At 35.3% G+C, this 25626-nt stretch overlaps 1 protein-coding gene and 1 long non-coding RNA gene across 6 annotated transcripts in view; one reads left to right on the forward strand and one right to left on the reverse strand.

The window, feature by feature from the left end:
* LOC111151052 (calmodulin regulated spectrin associated protein family member 2) overlaps window positions 1-25626 on the forward strand; it is a 117897-nt gene that overhangs the window by 79388 nt on the left and 12883 nt on the right. For 2 of the 5 annotated variants that reach the window (XM_022508780.1, XM_022508781.1), the window contains exons 5-11: window positions 8440-8472; window positions 11169-11310; window positions 11614-11753; window positions 20513-20606; window positions 22244-22337; window positions 25124-25203; window positions 25491-25560. In XM_022508780.1, coding sequence (XP_022364488.1) covers window positions 8440-8472; window positions 11169-11310; window positions 11614-11753; window positions 20513-20606; window positions 22244-22337; window positions 25124-25203; window positions 25491-25560 — 653 coding nt within the window. The remainder of the gene's footprint in view (window positions 1-8439; window positions 8473-11168; window positions 11311-11613; window positions 11754-20512; window positions 20607-22243; window positions 22338-25123; window positions 25204-25490; window positions 25561-25626) is intronic. The other 3 variants (XM_022508782.1, XM_022508783.1, XM_022508785.1) reach the window with 2 other exon arrangements.
* Window positions 25171-25626, reverse strand: part of LOC111151054 — a 42547-nt gene continuing 42091 nt past the window's right edge. Inside the window, exon 3 of the long non-coding RNA XR_002640837.1 lies at window positions 25171-25231. This is a non-coding gene — a long non-coding RNA (uncharacterized LOC111151054). The remainder of the gene's footprint in view (window positions 25232-25626) is intronic.

Below are 25626 nucleotides of genomic sequence, written 5' to 3' on the forward strand. Positions count from 1 at the left end.
AGGAGGAAGCAGGCTCCCTGCTGAGCAGAGAGCCCGATGCGGGGTTCGATCCCAGGACCCTGGGATCGTGACCTGAGCCGAAGGCAGAGGCTTTAACCCACTGAGCCACCCAGGCGCCCCTACAGGTTTATTCCTATTCATTTTTTAAATTAACATATAATGTATTATTTGCTTCAGAGGAACAGGTCTGTGATTCATCAGTCTTACTCAATTCACAGTACTCACCATAGCACATACCCTCCTCAGGGTCCATCACCCAGCCACCCTATTCCCTTACCCTCCTCCTCTCCAGCAACCCTCAGTTTGTTTCCTAAGATTAAGAGTGTCTTATGGTTTGTCTCTGTCTCTGGTTTCATCTTGTTTCATTTTTCCCTCCCTTCCTCTATGATCCTGTGTCTTGTTTCTCAAATCCTCATATCAGTGAGATCATATGATAATTGTCTTCCTCTGACTGACTTATTTCGCTTAGTGTAATACCCTCTGGTTTCATCCACTTCGTTGCAAATGGCAAGATTTCAATTTTTGATGGCTGCATAATATTCCTGTGTGTATGTGTGTATGTGTGTGTGTGTACACTACATCTGTATCCATTCATCTGTTGATAGACGTCTGGGCTCTTTCCATAGTTTGGCTATTGTGGGCATTGCTGCTATAAATATTGGGGTGCAGGTGTTCCTTCAGATACTACATTTCTATCTTTGGGGTAAATACCCAGTAGTGCAGTTGCTGGGTTATAGAGTGGCTCCATTTTAAACTTTTTGAGGAACTGCCGTACTGTTTTCTAGGGTGGCTGCACCGGCTTGCATTCCCACCAACAGTGTAGGAATGTTTCCCTTTCTCCACATCCTCACCAACACCTGTCATTTCCTGACTTGGTTTTGATTTTCTTGACGTGGTTTTGATTTCTATTTCCCTGATGCCAAGGATTTTGAGCACTTTTTGGTATGTGTGTTGGTCATTTGGATGTCTTCTTTGGAGGAATGTCTTCGTGTCTTCTGCCCATTTCTTGATTGGATTATTTGTTTTTTGGGTTTTGAGTTTGATAAGTTCTTTATAGATTTTGGAGACCGGCCCTTTTTACTTGGACTGTATATTATTAGTGCTGGACCAAAATTAGAATTCCACATGTATTTCTTTAGATGTTATTAGCTCTGTTGATGATGTATTTCTGATTGTTGAGTTGGTTGGTGTCCTAAAAGGAAGGCATTTTAAATAGTACCATGTCCTAGAGAAATGTTTTGTTTAAGCAGTTTACTAGTGTTATTTTCTGTTTTTCTTTCAGGTTGCTCTTTTTCCTCTAATACTCCTTTTTATTCTAAAGTAGGATGCCCAGTTAAATCTGAATTTCAGAGAAATTCACAGTGAGATACACGAGGATCTCGTATTTTTATTTGTTGAATCTGGCAGCCCTACTTAAAAGATCTCTAAAGTTTATAGCTAATGACATTGAGTCCAATATTCATTCTTTTAAGGAGTTTGTACAAAGTGCTACGGAAAAATGAGTATGAACTTAAAGTCAGAATAGTTCTGCCACTCGCTAACTTCATGACCTTTACCAAGGCACTTAACCTCTTGGGCCTCATTTTCTTTTATCTGTAAAAATTTAAAAGTTGAATTAAATGGCTTCTAAATTCTATGACTAAAATGACTCTCAAATTTTCCTTTCTTAATATATTAGTAAAAGTAAGGGATTCAAAGCAAATGGTTAGTGAAAATAGTAAGTAGTTATTATAAACTTTTATATGTGTAAGTATATATATGTAAATTGTAGAGTTATGGTAACTGTGGGAGTAAAATATCTAAGAAGGTTTTCTAGAAAATATGGGACTTGAATAGGGCCTTAGTAGGTTTTATGGTATTTGCAAAGTAGGGCACTAGGTCATAGGGAATAACATGAGTGGAGACATGAAGTTACAAGTAAAAGACATATTTGGGCATTAGTAAATAGACCATTTGGATAATTTTTGAAATAGCTGCATTTCATGGGTTTCTATTCTTAAATTTACAGTACTCACTATATAGAGAGTGAAGTTTGTTTCTCACAGTATTAAAGATACCTGTCTTTTCAGCGTAACACTTGCCACTTTTAAAATGGAAATACTGGTGAGGTATTTTACAGAGGGTTGGGAATTGATTGAGGGAATAACCTGTGGAGAAAGGATATTAACTGAGCTCTAATTGCTTTTCATTTAAAGGTACAGTCTCAAAGTAGACTACACTTTTCCCAGTGAGACAGTAGGTGAACACTTAGACATCTTTGCTTGATTACCTCAGCCCCTGCGAATTTCTATTTTTACCAAAGTTCCTTAGCAATTAAAAACTATGACCAACTTTTTTTGTTTTAAATGCTGTTTCTTGGGTGCCTGGGTGGCTCAGTGGGTTAAGCCTCTACCTTCAGCTCAGGTCATGATCTCAGGGTCCTGGGATTGAGTCCCGCATCAGGCTCTCTGCTCGGCAGGGAGCCTGCTTCCTCCTCTCTCTCTCTCTGCCTGCCTCTCTGCCTACTTGTGATCTCTCTCTGTCAAATAAATAAATAAAATCTTTAAAAAATAAATTAATAAATAAATAAATTCTGTTTCTTCAAACAGTACCTGAGATAATAATTAAAAGATTCTTTTTTTAAAGAAACATCAGGTTTTTTTTTATTTTATTTTTTATAAACATATATTTTTATCCCCAGGGGTACAGGTCTGTGAATCGCCAGGTTTACACACTTCACAGCACTCACCATAGCACATACCCTCCCCAAAGAAGAAACATCAGTTTTTTAAAAGTTTTTATTGAATCTAGTTTTGTTTATTTTTTAGTAAGGTCTGTGCCCAGTGTAGGGCTTGAACTCCTGACCCCAAGATCAAGAGTTGCATGCTCTACCAACTTAGCCAGCCAGGTGCCCCAAAAGAAAGATTCTGAAGTCAAATACATTTGGGAAATGCTGCCTTGTCTATGCCCCTTTAAAAATGATACAGCCCATTTTAGTACATTGAAGGCCCAGTTAAGAAGTCTGTCTAGCTCTTTCTCAAACATGTTTAATCTTGGACTTCTTTTGTGAATGATGTCTACTAACATCCTGTAAAATTAGTGTTATTTGGAGCATGCTTTGGGAAACATTGACTTATAGCTTACAATTTTGTAATAGTCTGTTTCATTCATATGTGTGTGTGTATATATATATATATACACACACACATATCTCCTAATATAGGACATCATTTTCAGATACATCATTTGCATTGACTCTTAGATTTATCTGGTTTCTTTTTCATACCATTGTTTCACTCAAATAGTTGTGAAGACTTGACCTGCTGAAATTAGATCATTTCTAAGGAATTCTACCCCTAAGATCCTATTCTGTAATTACAGTTTATTCTTGTGTGGACTTTTGTGGTCCGTGCTGATTCATTTATTTCTTTATACCTATTGCCAGTATGCCTTTTCTTTTCATAGTTGTTTACTCACTTACTGGTGAAGTAACTTCCCAGTCTAGAATATACCCCTGTTGTAAAAAAAAAAAAAAAATAGAATATACCCCTGTTGTATTATCAACTCATTTAGAGGAACTTGACATTTTAAGCATTTTTTTTTAACAAAGTGGTATTTCTTTTATTTTTTTAATTTTTTTTTTAAAGATTTTATTTATTTGACAGAGATCGCAAGCAGGCAGAGAGAGGAGGAAGCAGGCTCCCCGCTGAGCAGAGAGCCCGACACAGGGCTCTATCCCAGGACCCTGAGATAATGACCTGAGCCGAAGGCAGAGGCCTTAACCCACTGAGCCACCCAGGCGCCCCCATTTTAAGCGGTTTTAGAATTCAGAGATGGTACCATGATTTTTTTTCTCCAAGCAATATTTTATAAAGAGGACTTGCCCTAAAAAAAAAAAAAAAAATTACTTGCCCTGGAGAGACTTAAATATTAGTTAAATGTCCCAGTACTATGATTTTCATCTTTGCTTGAGAGGGCTGTAAAAATCAGATTTCTTTAATAGCTCTATAGATCTTATGCAATTGGATACAGATTCTACAAAGATTTGGATTGGTATAGACTTAATATACTGCTTTAAGAATATTTATTTTGAAATATTGTAGACTTACAAAAAGTTTCAAGATAGAAAAAGAGCTCTATATACTCCTTACCCAGATTCATCAATTTAACATTTGCCACATTAACTTTCTCTGTGTGTGTGTGTGTGTGTGTGTGTGTGTATGTATGCATGTATATACATCACACACAAATACATATATATGTAAATGTTTCTGAAACATTTGAAAGAGGGCTGCATACATCAAATCCCTTTACCCCTTAATACTTCAGTGTGTATTTCCAAAAAACAAAGCTGTTTGTATAACCAAAGTACCGGTGATTTAATGTCAGTATAATATGTTGATCAGTCTTATAGTCTGTGTTTCAGTTTTGAGTTGTACTCAGTTATACATTATAATATTTTTTTCAGTACAAGATCCAGTCCAAGGTCATGTAATATCTTTAGTTTCATATCTCTAGTCTTCTTTAAACTGGAATCCTTAGCTTTTCTTTTTTGTTCATGACCTTGACATTTTTAAAGAATACAGGTCATTTTCATCCCTCACTTTGTTTTTTTCTGGTATTTCCTTACAATTAAATTAAGGTTGTGGTTTTTAGACTGGCATTGTGTCCTTCTGACCGTATTCTATCCAGAGGCATGTTATCCATTTGCCTCCCTACTAGGTGATGTTAAATTTGATCACTTGGTTAAGATATTGTCTGGCTTCTTAACTTCATGGTTATTATTTTTACATCTATAATAAGTAATTTGAGAGGATATTGATAGTTACAGTTGACCTAGGATTAAGGGTGCCATGCAGTTGGAAATCTGGTTATAACTTTTGACTCTGCAGAAACTTAACTCCTAATAACTTATTGTTGACTGGAAGCCTCACCAATAACATAAATGGTTAATTAACACACATTTTGTGTGTTATATGTATTTTATACTGTATTCTTACAGTAAAGCTAGAGAAAATGGCATTAAAATCATAAGGAAGAGATAATATGTTTCCAAGACTGTACTATATTTATCAAACAAAACAAAAGAAAACAAAAACCTATGTGTAAATGACCTGTGCAGTTCAAGCCTGTATTGTTTAATGGTGTTAACTGTACTTACTTGCCCAATCTTAGAATACAAATAAAATAGCTTCAGAGTTGCTATGTGTAAACCAATATGAAAAAGAAACCCACTAAAGAGCTTAAGATTTGTTTGCAATTCCTTTTTCTTTTTGAATTTTTTGGGTTTATTTTATCCTTTTAATGCTTTTATATGTTTCCCAGTTTCATTGAGATACAATTGACATACAACACTGTATAAGTTTAAGGTATACAGCATAATTATTTGATTTATACATACTGTGAAATGATTACCACAATAAGTTTAGTTAACCATCATCTCATATAAATACAATGTAATTCCTTTTTCTTTAGATTGATAATATATGGTCAAAATGCTGTGTTCTGAAATTACTTGGGTTCCCCCACCACCACCACTTCATTGTAGTTCTGTTATTCCTTTGAAATGTATTTGGTTTTATTGGTTTCTGCTTTCATTTAGTTTTTGTGGGCTTTTTTGCTCCATCCTTGTTAATTTAATTTCATTTTTTGAATATGTAAAACATTAATATAATTCCCAAAGTCAAAACTATGCAAAAGTTATACTCAAAGAGGTATCAGCCCCTCCCCTTATCTCTTCTGCCTCTTTCCTATCCCTCACTCCCCGCCAACCCTTATAGGTAACAAGTTGGTTTATCCTTGTTTTTGTTTTTATAGAAGTAAGCATATATATACACACACACATATATATATACATATACATATGTGTATATATATATGTTTTTTTCTCCTCTAACAAAACATATTTAATCTTTCACAATTTGTGTTTTTCAGTGACGGTATATCCTGAATATTACTGCATGTAGTCCCTAGATATCTTCCTCATATTTTTGAAGCAGCACAGTACTCTGTTATGTGTATGTACCATAGTTTCTTTAACCACTTTCCTTTGGGCATTTAAGTAATTTCCAGTATCTTGCAAACGCAAATAACGCTACGAAGAATAATATCCTTTTGTATTCTTGGATTTTCAGGGTAAATTCCGTAGAAATTGGATTGCTAGATTGGAGGGTAAATAAATACCTGTATCATTTTGGTAGCTAGTGCCAGAATCTTCTCCAAAGGAGTTTGTACCATTTTACATTCCTATCAGCAATTCAGCACAACTTTTGGACCTACAGCAGTAAAGAGATTCTTAAGTCTAATGGCTTATGAGGTGACAGGTCACACTATGATTAATTCCTTAATAAATTCCAGCTTCATGAGGTTTCCAGTAACAGCCAGGTCAAACCAGCATCCTCCCAAAGTGTCTCGAGAGCACCCAGAAGTAGTTCAGGAATTATCCCAAATCCAGAGTGATTGTGGATACCCAGGGGAAGACATAGAACTGTTTGGGGAGTATTGATGGCAAGATCTAAAACAACTAACCAAAATTTAGGGTGAGCCAAATGTGTGATGAAGACAGTAGATAGGATTGCTGGAAATTAGAATTATTCCAGAAAATCTGAACTGCCCAGTTTGGTCTTTGTCATCAGTAAGAACTTAATAAAAAAAATTTCACCAGTTGTCTGTGGCCTTTTAAAAACATTTCAGTCTCATAATTTTATCTTAAAACAGGATTTGAGGTTGCAGTTTGCCTAGTTCTCTGAAAATTAAAAGGAGGGGGCAATTGCTGTTCACTTCAGAAATACAGTTATCCTTCTTCAACAAGGAGGTTCTGCGTATATTTGAGCTTACGAAAGCATGCGTTTCTAAGAATGAATAGCACAGATATGTATTTGTTCTTTTAGTATATCTACTTTTTTTAGTCCCATTTCCTTCAGCTAGGCAATCCAAATGGTTTTCCTTTTTCCTTAGTAGGATTGCTATCACTAAGTTAGGTCAGTGGAGAGGTGGGAGGAAGGCCAGAGCATCTGAATTAGTAAAAAGTCCTATTGAATATTTTACAAGATATATATAGAGAGATATATATAGAACCATCAGAGACTGCTTTGCATATTTCCTGTTTTAATAGTTCACAATAAATTTCTTGTTATCAGTTTGTGTATAATGAAATTTTTTAGTCTCAAAAACAAGAAAACCCCTATTTTTGAAATTTCGGTTATACATCGGGATCCTGACACATTCTGAGTGGCTTCCTTTGCTCCTGTTCTTTTGTACTTTTTATGGTTATCATAACTGCAACTGCCCAAAACTTCTGGTTAAATGAGAGACTAAAATACATGCAACAAAATTATTAAGGTTATTTTTTCCTGATGCAATAAGGAAAACTTACTGGACATGTTATCTCTATGGAAAGTTGGTATTTTTCTGATTCTTGAGGTGACTTTTTTCTGATTCTTAAAGTTCTTGAAAATATTTATGTTATTTTCCAAATAATCTTATTTTTACAGTTAATTTTATATAGGAAAAACTTGTCTTTAAAGATTTTATTTTTAAGTAATTCCTACACCCAATGTGGAGCTTGAACTCAAAACCCCAAGATCAGGAGTTACATGCTCTACCTACTGAGCCAGCCAGGCACCCCTGCAGAATAAACTTTCTACCTAAAAGTTGAATATGAATTTTAACTCAGACCCCATTTAGTTTGGTTCATTCAATAAATGTTTATTCAGGGCCTTAGAAATTGTGCTAGAAAGTACAAAGATAATCAAATTATTCATATTAACTGAAATTATGAGTTTATTCATTATTTTAAAGAAGTAAAATTATATTCTTTGGTATACCTCTAGATAGTAAAATTAATAACACTTATATTCTCTTTATGTAAGTAGCTACTTGCTTTAGAGACTGTAAAAATCTTAGTAAGAATTGTCAATTACCACATTAATTAAAAGAAATTCTTCATATAGTGGAAAGAAATGATTATTTTGTTTAGGTCTACAATGCTGTTTGCTTTATTCGTACACTTATTGATAGAATCTTTCTTCTTTTCTCTTTGGAAAGAAACACAGCCATATCAGACTTGGTTTACTAAAGTCTAAGCATTATAGTGACTGCATATCCAGCCCTGATCTTTCTATTTCCCTTTTGTGATATAGATTTACTTTTTAATATGATGTGTGATTCTAGAACTGGAAATAAAATTCTTTGCTGCCAAAGTATACAGACTATCCTGAGTATCTGAAAAATGAATTGTGTTGGGAGAGGAGATGAGGGGAGGAGAAGGTGGAAGTCTTTATTATTAGGAACCTATATATTTTTAAACCTTAATTTAACATCAAAAAGTATTATGAGAACTATAAACTTGGAACTCCACTATGAGAAGCTTTGTTGTCACTTTTTAATTGAAAATCATTCTGATGAATTTTCCCTTTACCTTTTGCTTTCCCTTTTTTCCCCCTGCTGCTTCCTCTGAAGTCTCCTTCCAAATGGTTTTGGAAACTGGTTCCAGTAAGTTTGCCCGGCTACTTCAGTTTGCCCTCCAGAATTGTAATTGTAGAATGGTATTGTTTGTGTCTCCCTGGTATAGTCATTTCATATAATTCTGTTAGTTGCTGCATTGAGATTGGATTTTAAGGTATTTGATCATAATATAAAGTAAAAAAATAAAAAAAATCTAGCCAAACTTTGGATTAGAAGCTTTAAAAATAGTTTAAAGCATAAGCATTCTGTCATTAGTCCTATTGATATTTACAGACTGTTAGTAACTAGGTTAAAAACATGTATGGATAGAGATTCTTACTAGTTTTAATAACTTTAGGAAAAGTAGATCTGAATTACATATGTAAATTATCTGTACCCTTTTTTAAGGGTATACTTTTTGTGTGATTAAAAAAGTGACATTTTCTTAGCAGCCATACCAGTATTAGACCTAAACTGTATTCAGTTCTGATTTGACCTGAAGGTCTGTTCCTTAAAAATTAAATCTGGGTGGTTAGACCACTTAAGTATTTTATACCCTCAGAAATAAGTATATAACTTAGAAATACGCTGTCGTTTTGGAAGATAGAAAATACGATGCCCCTTTTAAATACCAGATTTCTCAGTTTAAAGAAGGAACAGGGAATGTTTCCATATAGCAGGTTTATAAAACCATAGAAGATCAAGTATAAAAGATGACAACTTTTATGAACTGCAAATAGGAGTTGTACATGACTTCAAAAGTTTATTTACCTGGTACATCTTTTAGGATATAATCTTCAGGAAAAGTTTTTAGTATGCCACTCAGAAATCCCTGATAGTCTGTTCTAAATCATCTACATTTATTGCTAAAGCCTCATTAGTCTGTGTGCATGTGTGCCTTGAATAGAAGTGCTGCTTGGCAGAGAGCAGCAGGACAAATCACAATTCGGTTCTTTATTCCATGACCCTGAGCGCTCAACTCAGTCCAGTTAAGATTATAGGTTGAAAACAGGCTGCTCCTAGGGAGCTGGGAAGTTTGGGAATGAGCCCACCCAGCCAATTTAGAGGATTTCTAAGACGGAGACTGTTTTGTTTCTAGCTGGCCAGGGAAAGGAATGTAAGGATCTAGAACTGTGGCTTACCAAATGTGAGAAGGGTAACTTAAAGCTAGAAGATGCTAGTGGTTGATTTCTTCTTTCTCACCCTCCCCTTTACTTCTCTGCTCTTTTTTCATGGTTGAATTTTAAACTCTATTAGCAGCAAAGTGAGACAGGTTTCTAAAGATACTAAAATCAGTAATCAAGGAATTTATATAGTGCATATACATAATTTTTTTCTGAATGTAGGTACTCTTGAGTTTGGAACATACCATTAAATAGAGATGTCTAGTGTGCACTGATGAAGAAGAACAAGCTCTCTGATATCTTCAAGAGGAAAAAATGTCCCATGCGTCTTGTTCTTGGGTAGCCAGAGAGAAGTAGGAATAAATATTTATTTCTTCATTAATGCATGTACTTTTCTGAGGGATAGCATTTAAAGGAAGTTTAACTTCACCACCAGATAGTAAATGTTCTCTTTCAGTAAATTATTTTTATTTTTATTCTCACAAAAGTATTTTATTTCATAATTATAGTTATTAAAATATATATAACCAGATGGAGTTAGAAGAAAAATTAGTTTTGATTAAAAACCTTGAAATATCAGTAAACCATATAATCGTAAATTTTTCTAATAAAATACTTCAATATGCATTTTCATTAAGTCTTTAGCATTATTTTCTTGGCTTTAGGAGAGCTGACAGCTAGTAACTGACCAGCCTTTAGCTATCCCTTGCTGTGTTCCCAGCAGTGTGCTTATTAGCATTTTATGGGCATCTCCTTACTTCATCCTTCAGTGGTTCTATCAAGTAGGTACTATTATTATCTCCATTTTACAGATGGGGAAACTGAGAAGTGAGAGTTTAAGTAATTTGTCCAAGATTACAGAGCTAGTAAGTGTCAGAACCAAGATTTGAACCTAGGTAGTCTGATTTAAGAGCATGTCTCATTTCTAGAGAACGGTCTTACAAATTTGTATCCAGTCACACCAAGGAATCTTCTGTTTTTCTGAGGGGGAGCAGAAATCCTTGTATTTGCTCTGTTAACCCTAACCCTAACCCTCGTTGGGTTGTTTTTTTGTTTCAAAGTTGTTACATTTTATTTACATTATCTTAATGCCAAACCAGAATATTTTGGTGATATTCTAGTTACTCAAAGTGATGTTTATTATTCTTATTATTTTCTGTAAGAATAGTATTGTATTCTTATACCTGCTTCCCAATTTTGAGAATTCTTATAATTCTTTATGCTCAAATAGTACTCTTGATCTTTGCATATAAGAACTTGTGGTCTAAGTTAAGGCCAACATTAAAATAATTGAATTTTATTATCTACAAAAGAACAGAATGATGATTTGGATATAAAATGTTCAGAACCCATTTTATGATGCTTTTATATTTAAATATTTAGCCTAAAGTTCGTTTCATGTAAATTGGCAATATAATGTTGTACTAAGTACTTTGAAACTATAAAGCTGTTGCTCTGTATTTGACTTTGGTAATGTCTAGTATTATTTAGAAAAGAAGGATGTTGCTTGAATAGTTCTCATTTCTCTTGATGTATATTACTGGTACATTAGAATCTACAGTGCTAGTTTTTTCCTTATGTTTAGTATTTATTTATTTTATCTTTTTTTTTATATTATAGGCTCGTTACAGAAAGGAGCAAACACTGCTCAAGCAACTGCCTTGCATTCCACTGGTAGAAAATTTGTTGAAAGATGGTACAGACGGCTGTGCGCTAGCTGCTCTTATTCACTTTTACTGTCCTGGTGTCGTCAGAATAGAGGGTAAGTGTCCCAGTGAAATATTTGTGGGCTGTAGATAGATGGTGACAAATATTGAGAAAACAGTATTTAATAAGTAATGAAGGCTTAAAAAAAAAAAAAAAAGTTTACATATAATCCTGAGGAAGGTAGTTGAATAAAACAGTGCTAAGTCTTTCTGTGTAGAGGCCCCTTTATTTGTAAGTGTGTGTAAAACAGATTCCACATAAATATGTGTTTGTACTAAGCCACTAATTATAAAATGATATGAAATGTATGTTATCAAATTAACCCACAGTCATCACCTCGCTCTTTTCCTATTTAAAGATATTTGTTTGAAAGAAACCATGTCTTTGGCTGATAGCCTGTATAATCTGCAGCTGATTCAAGAATTTTGCCAAGAATATTTGAACCAGTGTTGCCATTTCACCCTGGAAGATATGCTGTATGCTGCTTCATCCATCAAGGTAAATTAAATAATTCTTGGTGTTTTTGTTTTGCTTTCAGATTTTGAAAAAATATATATGTAACTAGATCTATAAATGGCATAGTCACTATAAGTTTACAAATTAACTATAATATCAGTCAAATAAGCTTTTGAAAAAAGTTTTACTTTTCTGCTTATTTTAGGTTTTAATATACTGTTAGCTATGGGTTTCTTTTATAATACAAAGCTAAACTGAAAAGTTGTGGTACAAAACTGACCTGTTGTCCTAAAGTTAGTAAAATAGAGGATAAGTCACTACATGAATCTTAGACAGATGCTATTATGGTATGCTGGGAGCATGAAGGAAGTTCCAGTCACTTTTAGCATTCATCAGCACTGTGGAATATGGGAAGAAGGAATCCTTAAGGTCCCAGGAATTGAGATAAAACCTAGAGAAAGAAAGAGGGAAAGGGAAATATTAAAATAGTCTGGAAATGAACCTTCTTAAAAAGGAATTCAGTTTTATGAATTTGTCCCCTTGCTTCAGAATATCACACACTGTTAGCTGTAGGCCACCGCTTACTGCGTTCTGATAGGAAACAGTTATTGAGCACCTAGTGTTTGGGGTGGTTGGGATAGCTAAGTGAACAAAACCAAGATCCTCCCTGTTCTGATGGAACTTACTTTGTAGTGGTGAAGAGAGACGTGTCACGCGTAACTGCTTCTGAGCTGCAAGTTAAAAAGCAGTCGCTTGTTCAAAATTTTGTGATGTGACCTAGTACCTCGGTATTCCCAGCAGCTCATAGCTATGAAGTTCCTTCATATCTTACGGACCTGCCTAAAGTTTACCAGTTCCGCTTTAATCTTACAATAATAATAGGATATAATAATAATAGGATAATCTTACAATAGATTTTTTTTTTTTTTAAGGTCTGGCTGAGAGGAACAACTTTGTATTGTTCTCCTCATAGTTTCAATGTCAACTTTAATTGAAACTGCTAATGCACCCCTCTTACCATGATACTAATACCTCATGGTTCTTGTCATTCTTACTCTCTGATCTCTCTTTCCTTCACCCATGGATCACCACAGGTAGAAGACAAAGCCAAAGGTAAAGGCCTTTCTAAAATAAGCCACTATTCTTATTGACCCCGAATGGGCCCACTCCCCACTGTCTGACACATCAGAAGAAAAACACTGATTTATTTTGAAGGCTTCTACCTTGCCATTTTTATCAAAATGGAAGATAGGAAATAACTCTTTCCATATATATCTTGTTAATGCCTTTTCTGGCACTCACCTGTTAAGAAAATTAAATACTATTTCTGTAGTCTCAAAGAACTCATTTCATTAATTACATTGAGACATAAGATTGAGTAAATTTAAGTTGCTTACCTTTGAATTCCATTAAATAATATATAGCCCTGATGTTTAAATTGACTTAGTCTGGGCATGATCTAGATATAAAGACATTTTCTTAAATCAGGCATATTTAACTGACAGATACATCTGTCAAAATAGCTAGAATCAAAAAGAAAAGAAGTGTTGGTGAGGCTGTGGAGAAAAAGGAAGCCTTGTGCACTGTTGGTGGAAGTGCAAACTGGTACAGCCACTATGGAAAATAGTATAGAGAGTCCTCAAAAAATTAAAAATAGAATTTAGTAATTCTACTACTGGGTATTTACCCAAAGAAAATGAAAACAGCAGTTTGAAAAGATATATGCACCCCTATGTTTATTGCAGCATTATTTACAATAGCCAAGATATGGAAGCAACCCAAGTTTCCATCCACAGATGAATGGATAAAGATGTTGTTGTGTATATACACACACAAATATTACTCAGCCATAAAAAAAGAATGAGATCTTGACATTTGTAACAACATGGATAGACCTAGAGGGTATAGTGCTAAGTGAAATCAGCCAGAGAAAGACAAATACTATATAACTTTATTCAAACAAAACAGATGAATGAACAAAAAGACAAATTAAAAAAAAAAAAAGACTCTTAAATACAGAGAACAAACTAGTACGTTGCCAGACGGGAGGTGGGTAGAAGGATTGTTGAAGTAAAGGGGATTAAGAAGAAAAAAAAATAGGTAACTGTCTACAGAAAAGGCTTTGGTCACTTTCTATATTATATACTAAATTATTAGTACCATGAATTTGACTTCCATTGAATATTTTTTAAGATTTTATTTATTTATTTGACAGACAGAGATCACAAGTAGGCAGAGAGGCAGGCAGAGAGAGAGAGAAGGGGAAGCAGGCTCCCCGCTGCCCAGAGAGCCCAATGTGGGGCTCGATCCCAGGACCCTGGGATCATGACCTGAGTTGAAGGCAGAGGCTTTAACCCACTGAGCCACCCAGGCACCCCTCCATTGAATATTTTAAGACTAATAGTTGAAAATAATTCATCTTAGGAGGGACACAAAATGTTTAATATAGTTGAGCTGTTTAAACTTTTAAACTTGTACTGTTTACTGTTTAAAGTTGAGTTGATCCAGAAAGCTCTCCAAGATGTTACTAAGTGAATAAAGTGGGTAGCAACATTATAGCATGATGTAATTTATATATTAAAAAGGTTTTTTATGGGGCGCCTCGGTGGCTCAGTGGGTTAAAGCCTCTGACTTCAGCTCAGGTCATGATCCCAGGGTCCTGGGATCGAGCCCCGCATCAGGCTCTCTGCTCTGTGGAGAGCCTGCTTCCTCCTTTCTCTGCTTGCCTCCCCGCCTTGTGATCTCTCTCTCTGTCAAATAAATAAATAAAATCTTTAAAAAAAAAAAAAAAAAGTTTTTTTCTATTTGTATGCAGATCTATGCATAGAAGAAGGTTGATTAGAAGGATAAACACAAAACTATTAACAGTGGTTTATTCTGAGTGAGATACTAGGATTTGGGGGAGAGTAGTTAACGCATACTTTATTTTTATTATGTTAGTCACCATACAGTACATCATTAGTTTTGATGCAGCGTTCCAAGATTCATTGTTTACATATAACACCCAGTGCTCCATGCAATACATGCCCTCCTTAATACCCACTACTAGGCTCACCCTTCCCCTCTAAACCCTCAGTTTGTTTCTTGGAGTCCATAGTCTCTCATGGTTTGTCTCCCCCTTCGATCCCCCCCTTCACCTTTCCTTTCCCTCTCCTAATATCTTTCATGTTATTCCTTATGCCCCACAAGTAAGTGAAACCATATGATAATTGACTTTCTGTGCTTGACTTATTTCACTCAGCATAATCTCCTCCAGTCCCATCCATGTTGATACAAAAGTTGGGTGTTCATGCTTTCTGATGGCTGAGTAATACTCCATTGGGTATATGGACCTCATCTTCTTTATCCATTTGTCTGTTGGAGGTCATCTCGGCTCTTTCCACAGTTTGGCGATTATGGACATTGGGGTGCATATCGCCCTTCTTTTCACTACATCTGTATTGTTGGGGTAAATACCCAGTAGTGCAATTGCCAGGTCATAGAGTAGCTCTATTTTTAATTTTTTGAGGAATCTCCACACTGTTTTCCAAAGTGGCTGCATCAACTTGTATTCCCACCAACAGTATAAGAGGGTTCCCCTTTCTCCACATCCTCTCCAGCATTTGTTTCTTGCCTTGTTAATTTTTGCCACTCTAACTGGTGTAAGATAGTATCTCAATGTGGTTTTGATTTGAATTTCCCTGATGGCTAGTGATGATGAACATTTTTTCATGCGTCTGTTAGCCATTTGTAAGTCTTCTTTGGAGAAATGTCTGTACATTTCTTCTACCCATCTTTTGACTTGATTATCTGTTTTCCATGTTCTGTATATCTATATTCTTCTGCATTAATTGTTTAAGAATGTTAATATATAGTTGGATGACTGTTTTAACCAAAAGGAAAGAAAGCTTTTCAATGAAATTTATTTGGTATTATACCTGAAATATGGTAACAGGTTTATTGCTGTTTCATCATCATAAATTCAGAAAGAAATGATCATTTGGTTACTTGGGAAAACTCTCTCACTATGCTGACATCTTGTGGCCAAACACAGTATCTTACTGAAGTATTTTTTTTCCCAGCTTTATTGGACATAATTGACATACAACATTGTATAAGTTTAAAGTATGCAAAATGATTACCACCAGGGATTAGCTGACACCTCTATCATATCACATATTTACCATTTCTTTTTTGTAGTGATCTACACCTTCAGCAACTTTTAAGTATACAATACATATCTCGTTAACTATAATCATTAGATTATAGTTCCACTTATAAGTGGAAGTTTTTACCCCTTAACCAAAATCTCCCCATTTCCTCAGCCTCCCAGTCCCTGGTGAATACCACTCTATACTCTGTTTCTTTAAGTTCAGCTTTTTTAGATTCCATGTATAAGTGAAATCATACAGAATTTGTCTTCTCTGTCTGACTTACTTTACTTAGCATAATGCCCTCAGGGTCCATCAGTGTTGTTGCAAATAGCAGGATTTCCTTCTTTCTCATGGCTGAATAATATTCCACTGTATTTATGGACCACATCATCTCTATCCATTCATCTATTGACAAGACATGTGGGCTGTCTCCATATGTATCTTGGCTATTGGGAATAATGCTGCAGTGAACACAAATGCAGATTTCTCTTCAATCCTGTTTTCAGTTCTTCATATAAATACTCAAAAGTGGAATTGCTGGATCCATATAGTAGTCCTATTTTAATTTTTATTATTTTTTTTAAAGATTTATTTATTTATTTATTTGACAGACAGAGATCACAAGTAGGCAGAGGGGCAGGCAGAGAGAGAGGAGGAAGCAGGCTCCCCGCTAAGCAGAGAGCCGGATACGGGGCTCAATCCCAGGACACTGGGATCATGACCTGAGTTGAAGGCAGAGGCCCCAACCCCCAAGTACCCCTTATATAGTAGTCCTATTTTTAATTTTTTGAAGAATTGCCATACTCTTTTCCATAGTGGCTGTACTAGTTAATATTCCCACCAAAAATGTACAAGGGTTACTCTTATCTTTTTGATGATAGCCATTCTGACAGGTGTGAGGTGATATCTCATTGTAGTTTTGATTGCCATTTCTTTCATGTTTAGGGATATCAAACACCAAGGTCCTTAAAATATTAATGTATCAGTTGACAATTTAGTTGAGTGTTAATATTTTTCCAAAAGATATAGACAGCTTTCAGTTAACTATACTAATAGAATGGAACCTAGGGCCAATACTTTAAATATAATGGTATACTTTGAGTTTAGAAATTATCCGATGGAGATAAATATAAAGAAAAATTATAAATCATGATGATCTTACTACCAGACATTCCCTATCCTGTCAACAGTTTGGTATTTTGCCAACTGATCTTTTTTGTTATGTATTTATTCATTCATTTATACATTCATTCAATAAGTATGTATTGGCCATTTATTATGTACTGTTTTAAAAACTGAAGATATATGGGATGCCTAGGTGGTTCAGTCAGTTAAGTGTCTGCCTTCAGCTCAGGTCACGGTCTCAGGGTCTTGGGATTGGGTCCAGCAAACAGGCCTCCTGCTCAGTGGGCAGCCTGCTTCCCCTCTGCCTACTGCTGCCCCTGCTTATGCACTCTTCACCCTCTCTCTCTGATAAATAAATCTTAAAAAAATAATTTTAGGGGCGCCTGGGTGGCTCAGTGTGTTAAAGCCTCTGCCTTCGGCTCAGGTCTGATCCCAGGGTCCTGGGATCAAGCCCCGTATCGGGCTCTCTGCTCAGTGGGAAGCCTGCTTCTCCCCCTCTCTCTCTGCCTGCCTCTCTGCCTACTTGTGATCTCTGTCTGTCAAATAAATAAATAAAATCTTTAAAAAAAAAAAGAAAAAAAAATAATTAAAAAAAACCTGAAGATACAATGATGCGCATGATCTTTGTCCTTCCAGACTTAATAGTCTGATGGGTAAAATGAGGAACTCTGGAGAATGTGGTATTAAATGAAGCTGGAGAAATTAAAAAGAGACCGAATCATGTATCCTCTACTCTTCTGTAGCCTATAGTCAGTTTCCCAAAAGCAGTGGAAGTGGGGGGAGGGGTGTTGCATTTTCAAAAGTTTGTTTGGCCTAATAGTCAAATAAAAAGCTATTGTGTTCTAAATAAGAGCTGAAAACAGTTTGAATCAGAGTGATTATGATGAAGATGGAGAGAAGTGGGTGGATTCCAGAAATATTTAGGATGCAAAATTTGCAGGCTTTGGTGATGAACTGGATAGGTGGAGGGAGAAAGTAGGAGGCATCAGGGTGTCTCCTAGGCTTCTGGTGTGCACACTGGGATAGTGATGCCATTCATTCAGGTAAAACTGGAATAAGATCAGATTTGTGGGGAAGATCCATAGTTCAATTCCAGACATTTGAGGTGCCTTTGAGATATCCAAGAGAAAATGCTCTCTAGGCCACTTCATATGTAAGTACAGTTAATACATTTGGGAGTCATTTGGTAGCTGGTGGGCATGAATGGCAGTTTTCAATGAGGGGAGACATCAGGAGTAGCAAATGCTGCTGGGAGGTCAAGTAAGATGAAGACTGAAAAATCTGTTTGATTTAGCAACAAATGTAAGTCACTGGTGACTTGAGCCAGTGCTGTTTTGGAGGAATGATGCGCCTGGATGCCAGACTGGAGTGGATCAGGGAGCCAGAAGGCTGAAAGGAGATTGTTAGCATAGGTCTACCTTAGAGAAGTTTAAGAAGAGGTAAGAAGGTGGGAGTGAGAAGAAACTTACTGAGTGAAGGTTTTATTTTGTTTTTCATACGAGAGATTTGAGCATTTTAAAAAGCTAAGTAGGAAGGATTCAATTGAAGGGAAGAATATATAGGAGAAAAGCATATAATTAAGAATGTAAAGTTTCTGAAGGTTAGCAGGGATGGAATCCAACACAGCCTTTGGGATAGTAAGCATTCTCATTTCCTTTCTAAAAAAAAAGTCACAAATTACAACAACTGCTTAAAATAGTATGTATTGTCTATAAATGTTTGAGTATTCTGGGAATTTATAGTTAAAAGCAAATGCTGAAATTAGGAAACCTACCAAATTCTGTTCACCATTATGCCTTGTCTTCTGTAACATTCTAGACTCCTACATTCAAACACCTATCTGACAAGTCCATTTAAATGTCTAATGACTATCTCAAAGCTATTAACTCAGCATTCCTTCCACTACCTATTTATCCCAGTCTTTCCTGTTTCATTCAATGGTACTACCAGTTGCTGAAGACAAAAACTTGACTTACCCTTGATGCTTCTCTTTCCTTCACTTTCTACATACACAATAGCCTTCTGGAACTATCAGGTAAAAGATAAATATTTGAAAGTTACCAGCTTAAATATGAGAAAACAGAGAGTACATGAACTCTAAATGAGAGTGTATAGAGCTTTGAGGATTATTCATAATTAACAGGTAGGACTGGGGTACCTGGGTGGCTCAGCTCTTGATTTTGGCTCAGATCATGCATGATCTCAGGATTGTGAAATCAAGCCACTGGGCGGGCTCCTCGTTCAGCAGGGAGTCAGCTTTGAGATTCTTTCCCTCTGCCCTCCCCCCACTCCTGTCTCACTTTCTCTAAAATAAATAGATAAATCTTAAAAACAAAAAAAAACAAAAAAAAACAAAAAAAAAAAAAAACCAGGTAGGAGGAAGGCATGGCATTGGAAAACACCCATCTTTCCAATGATAGTTTTGAAAACTAAAATTTAAGGGGCGCCTGGGTGGCTCAGTGGGTTAAAGCCTCTGCCTTCAGCTCAGGTCGTGATTCCAGGGTCTTGGGATTGAGCCCTGCATCGGGCTCTCTGCTCAGCAGGGAGCCTGCTTCCTCTCTCTCTCTGCCTGCCTCTCTGCCTACTTGTGATCTCTCTCTGTCAAATAAATAAACAAAATCTAAAAAAAAAAGAAAAAAGAGAACTAAATTTAATATGAAATAAAACCTCACTTATTAAATACTAATTTGATAATTTTATTGATGCCAAATTTAAAGGCATATTATTTTAAGTAATTATAAAACAGATTTTGTATAGTGCTAATTTTTAAACTTGCTAGATGCCTACAATTAAAGTAATTCTTCATGCTTATAGCTTTTATGATGTATGCATCCTAAAATATAATCTTGTTTTGGAAATGTGCTTTTGAGGACCCTCAGTCTTTTCTTACAATTTTAAGCTATTTTAAAAATTACTCACATTTTCAAATATAAATCATAAAAGGCAAATGACATTGTTAACTTACTAATAACTTTTCAAAGTTAGGTTGACATATTGTATAATGTTTCTGTATATACATTTCAAAATTATTAATAATTAGCCATAACGATCTAGTCTTTCAGTTATTTCATGCCTGGTTGAGGCTAGCATCATCAAGCATGTAGATACCTGATAAAGTTTTGGAGAAATTTCTAGGGATCTGGAAAGAGTTTTTTTTTTTTTTTTTTTTTTTTTAAATGATAGCCACTCTTCAGAGTGTCAAAGGCTGTTTAAGTTGTTTGTATTGACTTTGGATGAAGAGTGCCTTATACATAATCTCAGGTTCTCTGGTTAGAAGTACCCATGCCTGCCACGTAAATTGGACTACTGTTCTGGATATATAGAGAAAAGCAGGAAAGAAGTTTTGAATGGCTGTTATAAATTTTACCTATAAGCGTGAATATTGTATCCCAGATTTAATGGCCTAGAGTAGATACACTCCAATGATTAAGGAATGAGATTTAAACTTATGTTTTAATAGGTAAAACAGAATAAAATTGTATTTATCATTACTTTCTGGTCAAGTCTTACCTGATTTTTCTTTTTCTTAACTCTCTTACGCAGAGTAATTATTTGGTGTTCATGGCCGAGCTGTTCTGGTGGTTCGAAGTTGTGAAGCCCTCGTTTGTGCAGCCTCGTGTCGTTCGTCCACAAGGAGGTAGTAGGTGTTCCTGGAAACAAACAAAATGGAGAGTTTATCTAATCTCCCCTGGTTATTCTGTTTGAGGGAATCTTATTATTGTTATAAAACAGCTGTTAGCCTTATAAATTCTGAATATTTTAATATTTAAGCTACTAAGTTGTCTGTGAGACGGATGATATAGGAGAAAACAGCTTTGAATTTGAAGCTTTATGTTGTGGAATTTTTAGCTTCAACTCCTTGCCTGCTTTCTTCTTTTTGCCTCTCTTACCCCCATCTCTAGCTTTTATTCCCTGTTAGATGCTGTGTTTTTAATATTGTTACCCAGATTCCATTTAAATGATGGCTTGGCTTTAATCTACAATTTGAATTTACCTTTAAACCATAAAAAGGTTTATATACATATTTTTAAGCCTGGTATGTTTTATGATCATTACACAGCATGATTTATTGATTGCACATAATAAGAAAACTAAATTACAAAACAAAGGGGTTACCGTAAAGATCCCTAGAAATAAAGAACAAAAAATCTTCCTGTTTTTTCCCTAAAACAAATTTTCCTTTGGCTTCCATTATGAAACGAGAGGTTTATTTCTATTGGGGGAAAAGGATTCTAAATACACGTTTAGCTCCACTAAAGAACTTTTCTTCCAGCATAACTACAGGACCCCTGCTTCTGCTGCCAGTGGCTGTCCTGTGGAACAAAAACAGTTACCGTGCATCCCAACCACTTAGCCGCTCTCCTTGGCTCCAGATTTTTGTATTGTTCCTCACCGTTACCCTTATTTCTCCTCTATCTCCTCGCCCTCACAAAACAAAACAAAAAATTAAAGAAAAAGATCAGGAAGGAGGAAAAAAATATATAGTCAAGGGAAAGGCATGTCACTGTAGTGAGTAGAATGAGCTTGCTTCCAGTGGGCCCACTGTATCTCAGGCAAAATTCTGTGAACTATGTAATAAAGAGTATTTCATCTGTTCCATCTCTAAACTGCTTAGGGCAGATTCTGATTATTGAACCATTGTGTATCAAAGTATACCTGCAAAGAAGTTAAGATCCTTCCCTAAGGCCATGTAATAAAGTCAGGTGTCTTCAGTAATTATCATAAACCATATTTGTACAACTTTTTACAATTAATATAGAATTTTCACTTACATTGTGTTCTGTGATTTTTATCTGTGAAACCCACTATTCAAAATATTCAACAGCTATTACATTAGGTCTCAAAAGCAAAATGTAAATGGAGTCTTCCCCAGAGTCATTTACAAAAATAAGAACTCTACGGGCGGGGGGGGGGGGGAGTTAATTACTGACCAGTGAAATTCTTTCTTAATTGATTACCAAAATATCAACTATTTCATAAAGAAACAAAAATTACCACATGTAACTGAAGTTCTGTGAAAGCTTTAGCAAAATCAGACACTTGGATTTATTTTTAAATATTTATATTTATGTTAGGCTTCCCCCTTACCTTCCCCCTAATTAGCCTTAATCAAGTGAATTTTTTCAACCAGAACTTCAAGAAGAGTTTTAAATTTTGCCTTTGAAAATTTAAGAAGAAAATTTTGCATATGCTATAATAAAGGAAAATGGAAATTCTTGAAATGGTGGAAACATGCTAAATACATCATTTTGAGGCTTGCATCTTTTATTGTAGCTGAACCTGTGAATGATATGCCTTCAATTCCAGTCTTGAATGCGGCCAAAACAAACATCTTGGATAGTTCGTGTAGTTCTGACTTCACTTCAAGGTAGAGTCCAGAATGACTTCATTTTCACTTTTCCATCCCATTTGCTAATGAAATCAAAATAAAATTTCATTAGTTTTTAACTAGCTTACAGTATTACAGCTTGTTTTAATATAAATGTAATTGAATTTACACAGAAAAGATGTTTCATACATAGGCTTTTATGAATCATACCCAAAAGTGGGAGAATATGTTCTGAGGTTCAGATAATCAGCTTAAAACCAAACTTTTGCTGTAGAACTTGTTGATCATTGAGAACTGCTTAAATGATAGGGTGGGGGGAATTTTAAATTTCTATCTGGGTTTTTAATTTTTTTTTATTTTTTTAATCTTTGAGGTAGTTTCCCCTGCTATTTTATTTGCCGGTTACTGTAGCTAACCAAAGATCACAATAGAATGTTTATTGTAATACTGAATCTTTATATGTGATGCTTTAGTTCTTAATATCAGGAACTGAACTGAAAATAAAAATTTAATATCAGGATAATCCTGACTTCTGACCCAAACATATGATAGACCCATTAGTTTGTTTAAAAATGTTTTTCAGCAGATCCTGTAAGTAGCATTTTAGGTATATTTATTAGAACCTAAAATTTATATTGACTTTGGACTCCCTAATTTATCTTTTTTTTTTTAAGTTTAAAATTGTTGTATTTTGTGGCGTTTTAGAAATCCAAGCAGATCCATTAAAAATACATTTTTAAATTGTTGAACAGGCAACTCAAAGTACTTTCTTTATAAATTCTTGGCTTAACATAAAAATAGGAACTTGTTCTGAGCTGTCACCCACCTCACACATTTAAGAATTTTCTCTCTCAAGTGGGTGCTAATGGGTGTGAAACTGGAAGACTGACGGAACCCTTACGGTACTCTCATTGCCTTTGTAGGGCTTCTCAACTCTGGACTGGCTGATGTCTGTAAAGTACTTCCTACTGATTAAGAAAGCATTTTCCTTCACTTACCCTCTGATTTATTACTGTGGCTTTTCTTACTACTTCCATTAACTTTTCTATTCTGTATCTATGCCTCAGATTTTACAAAAAGAGGTTAAGTTAGGATATTGCTGATCTAGGAGCTTCTCTGTATTTTTTCCCATGGGAAACTTTTTCCTATATTAATTTTCTTGGTGTTTTCCTGGGTTGGTTACATAGTGACATTTCCTTCCTTGAAAATTTAGGTTATGACTACTGTACTATTAAATCTTTAAAATCTCTGAAACTTTTTGCTTCAAGGCTAGATCATCCCACAGTTACTATTTCTAGGAACCTTAATTGGACACTCTTCACATTTCTGACACTGGAAAATGTCTTCAGGCCCTCTGGAAGCCTCCTCTCTTTTCTGTTTCTCAGATATCTCAGTGGCTGCTCTTACTCATTTTTCCTAGCAGATGGAAGTCTAAATTCTTTTCCTTGAAGAGACACTGTGTAGCTGTCATTCTAGGATCCTACTAATCCTCCCATTTCTGTAAGTCTCCATGTGGTCCACTGGAGTTCTCCCACTGTAGAACTTTCCAGGAAGGAGTTAAAAGCTTCCACTCTTACTGAGAAAACTGCAGTCACATGTACAAATGTGAGTGTCCCTAACTAATGAAGTTATGAGGGGAAAACAAATGAAGAAGACAGGCAAAGCAAGAAACATTTGTAGCAGCTAATCCACATACTTGACTACTAACCTGCTCAGCAGTTACACCAGATCAGAATTTTCTATGCAAATGTAAAAGTGTGGCAATTAACAGGATTTTTAAACACTTTAGCCATTATCTGGAGAAGAGTGAATATATCTTTATTATTAACTTGTGTATCTTCAGGATTAGCCTCCTCTCATAGCTGTAACGGGAGAGTAGAACAGGGGCAGTGATTTTAGAGGGAGGGTTAACGTAAACAGACATGACAGGGGCAGGTGAGTACTCCCTGATAGTTCTCTGAAAATATGAGCAGTTTAGGGGGGAAAGGCACATGGAAGCAGATAAGCATTTGCTTTGGAGACAATAAGGTTATGCAAGTTCTTCAGGTATTGTTGCCTTTAGAAAAGCTCACTGGTTAAGCTTTCATTAAATAGTAAGAACAGAAGATTGTTGTTTCATTTGAATCTTTTGGTTGACTTGTTCATGTTCTCAGTTTACAGTAGCCAAAAGATAATGTGATCTGTAGGGGGACGACAAAAGTCACTACATACTCCCAGTTTATGCTCAACTGATTGGGGGTGGGGATGTGTAACTTCTGCACTTGACTATGAGTTAGGCTACAACAGACTTGAAAGTTGGAGAAAAATTAAATTTGGGCCAAATGTCATGATAATTTGAGAAACAGACTACCCAATCCCTTGCATTAATTTGAATGGGGTGGAATTAAGAAATAGGAAAGCTTCACATTGTTATAGGCATTGAGGTCTTTAAGGTGCAGCTCAACATATTAACATTAACTTTGATGTAACTATTAGAGATGTACAGACACAAGTCCATGAGCAGGGAAGCTGTCAGGATCTTTTACAAGGGTTTATTTTACCTGTAGTTTCTGGAGATTTAAGTATTTCCAGCTGATGACTTTCATTTAACTTATTCATTTCTCAGTTTTTCTATTTGTAAAATGAAAATAATTGCTATATCTTATCTCACAAGGACGCTGAGATGTGTATGAAAATATTTCAGGCCTTTTGACTAAGAGACATAAAATACATAGAGATACATATACTGATAGAGTCAGAGGTGATAATGTTTCTAATTTCAGCCATTCTGTGTAAAGTTTATATTAAAGAAAAACGTGTTAAAATGTTTTTATTTTACCTTGCAGTGGGGAAGGAGCTGCCTTTATGCACTCTCATCATTTGCCTTCTAGACATTCACGCCCCCAAGCTCATTCTTCAGCTTCAGGTAATATTTTTGAAAAAACCTAGGTTAACTGGGAAATGATTGAGAATAAATGTAAATAAAAATATGCGGGGGTTTTTTGTTTTTTTTTTTTTGAAAAGTATTGTATGTACACTAAAAGTTTGATTGGTTTCTCTGTGCTTGTTTTTCTTAATAGAATTATCTCTGTTTCTCCATATATACCTACTTTTTAATGCTCTTAATGACTCCTGAAATATTTGAAATCTCTTAAGCTGTAAGTTAAAATTTTTTATATACTTTCAATGACTATTTCTTTTTCACATTTGAAGGAGGAATTAGAAGGTCTTCATCTATGTCCTATGTTGATGGTTTCATAGGGACATGGCCCAAAGAGAAAAGGTAAACAAAGAGAATTATTTTTAGTATGTTCACATTATCAATAAATGCTATTTATTGAATCGCTGT

Source organism: Enhydra lutris, unplaced genomic scaffold (assembly GCF_002288905.1).
Source record: "Enhydra lutris kenyoni isolate GAN:26980312 unplaced genomic scaffold, ASM228890v2 scaffoldscaffold25, whole genome shotgun sequence".
Classification (NCBI taxonomy): Eukaryota; Metazoa; Chordata; class Mammalia; order Carnivora; family Mustelidae; genus Enhydra; species Enhydra lutris.